At 44.2% G+C, this 8,180-nt stretch overlaps 1 protein-coding gene across 1 annotated transcript; it reads right to left on the bottom strand.

The window, feature by feature from the left end:
- Positions 1-478: 478 nt before the first annotated feature.
- LOC106564925 (neuronal pentraxin-1) lies at positions 479-5,352 on the bottom strand. The gene is made up of 5 exons (XM_014131453.2): positions 4,769-5,352; positions 4,071-4,278; positions 2,809-3,053; positions 2,346-2,525; positions 479-1,723 (listed from the first exon to the last, which is right to left on the bottom strand). The coding sequence occupies exons 1-5, from the start codon at positions 5,210-5,212 to the stop codon at positions 1,502-1,504; spliced, it is 1,299 nt and encodes a 432-aa protein (XP_013986928.1). The 5' UTR covers positions 5,213-5,352; the 3' UTR covers positions 479-1,501.
- Positions 5,353-8,180: the final 2,828 nt, after the last annotated feature.

Here is an 8,180-nt window from a genome sequence, read left to right as displayed (position 1 = left end):
GATACAGAACAAAATAGAGCAGTATAGGCTACAGTATAGCATGGCGCTTTCTGTAGGTTTGGTTCAGATTGCATCGCAACCGATTGAACTGACTATTGCAAAGGGGAGTGATATGACTAGGCGTTTTCTTCTTTCGACAGCCTCGCTTTCATTAGGGCGGACTGTGCGGGCCTCAAACGCACGCAGACACCACAAAGCATTTGGGAGTGTTGTCTTCTGCAGTCAGCTAAAAAGACACACCACACACACTGTTTCAGTTGTTCCCAGCACCTCTCTGACCTTCAGTCTGAGTTCAGGCGTTTTTTTTCACTTATCCAGCACTAACGTCTTTCTCCTACACCATGTGACAAGATTAAAGCAGATTTAACTAGCAATAATTATCATTCTCTCTTTCTCTCCCACATTTTCCCGCTCTCTCTTTCTCTCTTCTCATCCACATATTTTGCTGCATACGATTAATGCCAGCCCATGAATACACTTTTAACTCTTATGTATCACAATTTTATTACAAAAATTATATATTTTTCATATCTTTCAATGTTGCCATGCTTGGAGCATATAACAATCCAGTAGAAAACCACCCAGTCCCAGAAAGGATAGTCAAGCAGATGTGGCAGCGTTTTGTCACTCAGTCATGCTGTTACTATACAGACACCGTAACATTCCCGAATACAGATACCGGTAGTACAAACACCTGCCCAAACACGTCATCATATCCGTGAACAAACTTCAATTCAATTACATTTATCAGAATAATAACAAGAAACTCTCCCACCCTCCCTCAAAATAAATACAAAACAAACAATACATATAATTTGCAACATAAAACGTATGCGCTGAATATTTGCACCAGCCCAAGGCACCCAGGCTTTATTGCATGTTGGCAATTAACGACATTCCTTTACAGGGTTTACAGGAGACACTTTGAAGCGAACGACAATTACAAATTATTTTTTACAGTCCGACTTGCAGTGTCCTTCAACGTACCCTCGGCGTCCTCTCTCTACATGGCTCTCGTCATTCACAGTGCAAGATCCGGGGGGGGTTGAGGGATTTGGAGGGTGCTGTATCATTTCACGGCGTCAAATACTGACAATACTTGGACAGACAGCGTGAGTTCCACTCTAGAGGATGGCTCCATAAATTTCGCACTGTGCTGTGAATTGTCCAACATAAGGCGTGGATTGCCCAGCTGCCAGTCCAAGACAAAATAAGCGAATCAAAAAAGCTAAAGTGCGCTTGCAACAAAACTCCAATAGAAAACCAAACAAACAGATACCAACACTGTCCAACTGAGGTTTCCAAGACGAATTAGATTTTTCTCAAGATCAAAAAAAGTTGTTTCGTACATAAATATCTAATAGAAATCCCAGGTATAAGCTTATCATTAAATAAATACCAAATAGTCTGTAACGAACGTCATAACGAAGACAAGAACGGCAGAAGCTCAAAAGAAATACAGATAAATCGGATTGGCCTTGGTTTCATGTCGAAATGCAGTTCAGTTGAGCGCACGGCACGGCTCGAATGTCCACTTGGTAGCTCCACCGAATATTTCAATGTTGGACTCCGACCAAGAGAATACATTGCCAGTTTGCGCTTTACTGTTGCAGGTTGCCAGGTTATAAATATCCCCGATGGAAAGCTTCCTATCCCACATGTTGAGATTTGCTAGCTCACCCACATATGCTTGTGTGGCGTCGAAACCTCCCCCCAGCGTGTCCTGTGGAGCAACAAGATAACAAGTTCAAGGTTAGTGGCGCGAATTGTGGATACGCGCGCAGCCTTTCTTTTACGCATGGCCAATCTATTACAAATGTGTGTAATAAGCTAATCATCCTGTACTGTATTAGGAAGGAATACAATTGTCCTATACCATGGACATGTTTTGATTTCTATTTCTATCTATCATAAAACTATAATTAAAAAGCAGCCGCTCTTCGTGACAGATCCACCACAACCGAAGCCCAAATTTAACCATTGACACGTTATTTGCTTTTCATGACAAGATATGCCTATTACTCTTTAATTGCTACAGATTTGCCACTTTTCTATCTGAAGTGGATTGGGCATTGTCCCAACTGAGTGGGGGTATTCTACGATATCTAGCTCGAGGGCCTGAATTAGATGGCTACGTCTTAATTGACAATTTCGTCTAGGTCTCTCAACTTTCCCATCACTTGAATATTCCTCCCTTTGATCAATGGAGAGAAAACGTGCTCTAATATTTTCATTACTAATGGATATAATTATTTCCCCCAGGCCATTGATCTCAATAATATATCACGACTTGCATACCAATGTAATCTAAAGTTAGTTCATCCTCATTTAGTGAACCCTCTTACCTGCTCTTGTCCCAATACGAGGACTCCCTGCGGCTTGATGGGATGGTATGGCGCCAGATTCTCTCCACTGCCCCGGAGCACTCCGTCCTGAAACGCCTCCCACATCCCGTCGCGCGTGGTCCAGGTGATGCAGATGTGATGCCACTTCCCGTCGTTGATGATGAACGGCAACTTGGCCACCTGCAGCATGGACAGCGCACCCATTAATGAATGTTCAAATAGGCCTGGCCTAGAACTAATGATTGCTACGGTTTTGAATGTTTTCAGACATAGCACTGGATGTAAATGCAACATTTGTATAATTAAGTTGCTTGTCACGTCTCCATAACTTTCCCAGACATTGCATAATGCTGCGTAGTTTAATTTGCTAGTCTGGCACACCACATTTACGAATGGCGATCTGTCCATTTTGCCTATTACCAACTGCTGTGTAGAATATGCCATTGCCATCTGCGATCATTACCTTATCATTGATGAGTATCTCCATCGGGTTATTTCCCCACTCAATCAGCACCAGCTCGTTGGCCTGCCCTGGGACAGCGTAGGAGAAAGGTGTGCCCACTCCGGGCGACGCGTTAGATTTAATCCACAGACACACGGTGAAGGCATACATCTCCGGCAGGGTTCTCTTGGCTTTGGCGTACATGTAGTTGGTTCTCAACGGGAATGTCAGCTGGAACTTGTCCAGTGGTCTGTTGTCTTTCCCACCTGCGGACGAAACATAGGCCTACTTGTTTACCTTTCCGTGATGTATATCATTGACATTGCACTCACAGGCCTATGTTATAGTCAGTTATGTCATATCATGTGATTGATTGATTTATTCGTATACATGGTTTGCTCCACCAGTAGAGATGTTCGATCCCTAACTTAAGGTTTTCTCCTTTTTTTGTTTGTTTGACGATGCTCTGATTTATATAATTGGCTTAGAACAGACTGTGTATCTCTCTCCTAACCTATTATCTGCGGTATGATGTGACCACGTGAGCAGGGCAAACAGGGAATTGCTCTCTCTCTCTCTCTCTCTCCCTCTCTCTCTCTCTCTCTCTCTCACTCACACACACGCGCCATCCCTTCCTCCCCATCCCGTTGGGGTTGTCAGTAAGGAACTAAACCTTGATTGATGTTCCAAAATGCGCCTGTCTGTCTCCAACACTGTGCACGCTGTATCAAGCACTGCGCACATCGTTAAAAACCCTCTGGTAAAATTCCTGCGCCGCTATGTCCCCTACAAAACCAACGACTCTCGTTCACAGTCGCTGGAAAGTGGCTGTCGCTCCATGCCACGTTAATTATTATCCCAGCGTGGCATCACTGTGTTAATATGAGATATGCAAAGCAATGCAGCTACCTCCCTCTCTCCATCTCCCATATCCCATTACGCACTGTGGTGAGAGCTGTGCTGCGGCACTGTCTGTATTGACAAGCTACTGTGGTCTGCGGGTTTGTAGTGATTCCTCATGTGGACCAGGCAATTAACCAAGTGAAATGCAGGGTTGTTTTTAGAAATTGGCATTGTTTTAGACATATAAACAATTGAGTGAGCCAATTCCACCACATTTGGATGATTTTTTTTTTTTTTACTATTAAAACTTTATGCGCAAATTATTATCAAAATAATCTAATCAGTTTAGTCGTTTGTATAAGCAAGCATTCACATGAACATAACTATTATATTGACTGTGTACATTTGGGCATGATCTCTTTGCCTCATAGCTCACTCACCTTTCTCTAGGTCCGTTATCCGGTGATGCATGGAAGTCAGCGTGGACTCCACTCGGTTCCGCTGGTCCGTATCGTTTTTCTGACCCGGTTTGGTCTCCTCCAGGGTGTTGACCCGGGACAGCACCTGCTTCTCCATATCATCAATCTTGTTCTGAAGCAGGTCTTTCAGACTATTCGCCTGGGCCGTACCGTTGTTTCGGCTGTATTGCTGTACAACGGAACAAGGACATAGGAACAGACAAGATGGGACGATTAAAATAACTTCGGGTTTAAATTAACACTCCTACATGCACGAGGCGGGGCTCGTCGTGGGTAAAGCTCTGGTGCTTAGCTCGTTTGTGGAGGGCTTACTGCCTCGGCAATTTCCATCAAATGCCTAAATGGGTCCAAAGATGAGGCGTCTGTCTGTCCTTATCAGGAGTGTGGTGCGGCTTTATATAGTGCTCTAGAGTAATCACTTTACGGCTGGATGCGGAAAAAGAGCTTTAAATAGGTCTATAGAATTAGTGACTGGACTGAAATAACACTATAGTAAGCAATTCGCAACTATATAGAGCACTTATAACTATCACATTTAGCACTATGTGCTATACAACCAACCGAGCCGATTGGAGTGGATTAAAAGTTGATTGAAAGCTCAAACTGCATTCCAAATGACTAGGTCGAAATAGGGAGGCCAAACAAACGCCAGTGCATACCTCAAGATTCTCCAACCTCTGTTTGAGAGTCTGTAAAGTCTGTCCTAGTTGAGCGAGAGTGTCTTGTGGACCCCTTGATACGTCCCCCATAGTGTTCTTGGCGCCCGGTACTATTCTCCGGCCTCCCGCTCCCGCCTCGGGCAGACTCTGGCTCTCACACCGGCTCAACTTGGACGTTAGTTCCCTGATTGTCTCCTTTTGGTTCATGATGGTCTCCTTTTGCTGTAACACGGTCTCCCTCAATTGCATCACCGTCGTCTTCAAATCCTCCGCCGGACCGCTGTTCTGCATCGTAGCCGCGCACAAGTCCACATCCTTGGGCACAGACGTGCAAATAAACTGGGTCTGTCCGAAATCTTGCGTTGACCCCTCCAAAACCAAGAAAGAAAGTAGGAAAAGTTGCCAAGAGTGTCCCTTCCTGATTCCAGGCATGTTTCCTGACATGTGTGTGGTGTTGCAGCCGCTGAGTTTGTTTTCAGGCAGTTGGTTTCAGCACCACGGAGCTGTCCCCTGTCTGTAGCTGTGAGGTTTTAGCTCTGCTCGTCCTAGATTTTATAGGCTAGCCACAGCCGGGATGAGGGCAGCGTTGAGGCAGGTTCTCTGCAGCACAGTGGAGAGGAAGCAGGTTGTGCGGCTTAATCACGTCCAGCCTTTTATTTAAGGTGGACCGAGGCGATTAGAAGCATATTATATATGTTTTACACCACTGCATGACGTGAGTCGTGTACTACTATGTTGTCTGTCAGAGTAAGATAAAGCACTGCTATACTGTTTTAGGGTTGAGTTTCTTAGGCTGCTATTATTATGGTCTGCAATTCACATTTACAAATACAGAAGGGAGAATAGGAGAAGGTGAACTTGTTTTACCAGGAGTAAGTATCTTGTAGATGGCAGTCTGCTTTACATTCTTTACATTCTGAAGTTGAACTGGCATTTAAATCCACCCCAAAAAACAATTTTTATTATAATAAACTACAGTCATTTTGAAGTCATATATCAGTACAGTGCATTGAACTGATTGAATTTGAACTAACTCGTGTATTCCATTAGGCCAAGTATAGCCTATGTGTCTGAAGTTCCACCTTAAAGGAAGCCACTCCCCATGGCCCTAGAGTGAGGATCCTGGCAGAGTCCCTCTCTCTGACTATCCCACTGAGTATTCTCTCTCTCTCTCTCTCTCTCTCTCTCTCTCTGTCCATCTCTCTCTCGCTCTCTCTCTCTCTCTCTCTCTCTCTCTCTCTCTCTCTCTCTCTCTCTGTCCATCTCTCTCGCTCTCTCTCTCTCTCTCTCTCTCTCTCTCTCTCTCTCTCTCTCTCTCTCTCTCTCTCTCTCTCTCTCTCTCTCTCTCTCTGTCCATCTCTCTCTCGCTCTCTCTCTCTCTGTCCATCTCTCTCTCGCTCTGTCTCTCTCTCGCTCTGTCTCTCTCTCTGTCTGTCTCTCTCTTGCTCTGTCTCTCTCCGTCTCTCTCTCGCTCTGTCTCTCTCTCTTGCTCTGTCTCTCTGTCCATCTCTCTCTCGCTCTGTCTCTCTCTCTACGTCTCTCTCTCTCTCTGTCCATCTCTCTCTCGCTCTGTCTCTCTCTCTGTCTGTTTCTCTCTTGCTCTGTCTCTCTCCGTCTCTCTTTCGCTCTGTCTCTCTCTCGCTCTGTCTCTCTCTCTGTCTGTCTCTCTCTCTTGCTCTGTCTCTCTCCGTCTCTCTTTCGCTCTGTCTCTCTCTCTGTCTGTCTCTCTCTTGCTCTGTCTCTCTCCGTCTCTCTTTCGCTCTGTCTCTCTCTCGCTCTGTCTCTCTCTCGCTCTGTCTCTCTCTCTGTCTGTCTCTCTCTCTTGCTCTGTCTCTCTCTCTCACCTTCCACCAGTTGGCATGTGTCTCATTTATCCTCTCTCTCTCTCTTGCTCTCTCTCCCTCTCTCACCTTCCACCAGTTGGCGTGTCTCATTCATCCCCATATTTCCCCACAGACAGGGGTTTATCTGATGCAATCTCAGTGCAGTGTCATGTTTTATTTCCCACGTGGGGACGAGTTGTGTCACTCATACAATGAATCTACCTGCCTGTGTGTTCATCACACAATATATTATGCATGACATACATTCAAATTAAAAGTATTGCATTAGGCTATTAGTATTTTGCCCATAGTCTGTACTCCTTAGTCTGAACTCCTGGATGCCATATAAAACTTGAAATTCTGCTTATGGAAAACATTTTTTTCATTTGTGAGGTAGGCTACTGTGGATTCCGGTTCAAATGTGTCTCTGGCATATTCATTGCAAGGAGTTACTTTATTCACTTTATTCAAATGAAATGATAATTCATTGTCTGCACTATACCTTCATCAGACCAGTTGGCATCAAGTTTCTCATGTGTGCACATCCATGCAAGAATAGACAATATCTTGTCACCCAATTCAGCAACCCACAGAAAAACGTTAGGCAAAGTAAATGCATGAATCATGAAATTATCTTAGGCTAAGCAAATAGATAATTAGTCAGTGATTGTCCATGTAGGCTACATTTCCTCGCAGATCAAAGGTCCTCCTCACTCATGCAGAGTCAAACGAAAAGGAACGGTGAACTACCGTTTTTCAAACCCTCACCATCCACCTCACCATTCATCAGAGGGGTGCTAAAAGGATATGAAATGGATTCAAATCATTCATTTAACATGTTGTTGCGTAACAAGCACAGAGGCCATCACATGAATATTTATTAAATACAGTGAGGGAAAACGCGCCATTTCACAGATGTCACTGGAAATATTTGATTTCCCTTTTGGAGCGAGATGAGATGTTTTTCCCTCTCATCACTGAGCTGCTGGGAATGATCGGGAAACGGATTTGAATATAGCGACAGCCAATATATAGTGTCTTTGGTAAGTCTAGTTGGCCTAGCCCACTGGGCCAAAACAGGTTGAATCAACGTCATTACAACCAAAGAATGTAATGCGATGAGGTGGAAAACTGATTGGATTTGAAAAAAAATCATCAACATAAGGGAATTTCTTATTTAAAAAGAAAAGTATGACATGGTGACGTTTTTGGGTTGAATTCACTTACTTGACAACTCAACGAAATGTAAATCAAAACTAGACGTTGAACTGACGTATGTGCCCAGCGGAAGGCTACTTACTACACGACAGCATAGCTCTTTTTCTCTCAACCAGTAAGCCTATGAAAGAACCAGCACTGCACCAACACAGCACCCTGGACAGCAGCACAAGTTGTTAGCCTACAGACTAGGTCCTCTTGTGAAACAAATGGGCACTCAAACCCTATACTTAATACCGAAGCTTACCATTGGTTTATCAACTGAAAATATAGTTGTATAAGACTTTGTGACACGGAAGCGGTCTCAGTCAAAAACAATGGCAGAAATTGACCCATCTGTCGAGTTTAATTGGTTTAATTATCGATCGCTT

This window comes from Salmo salar, chromosome ssa12, assembly GCF_905237065.1.
Source record: "Salmo salar chromosome ssa12, Ssal_v3.1, whole genome shotgun sequence".
In the NCBI taxonomy this organism is placed as follows: domain Eukaryota; kingdom Metazoa; phylum Chordata; class Actinopteri; order Salmoniformes; family Salmonidae; genus Salmo; species Salmo salar.
The sequence above is the reverse complement of the archived record's forward strand: the minus strand, read 5'-3'. Positions and strand labels throughout refer to the sequence as shown.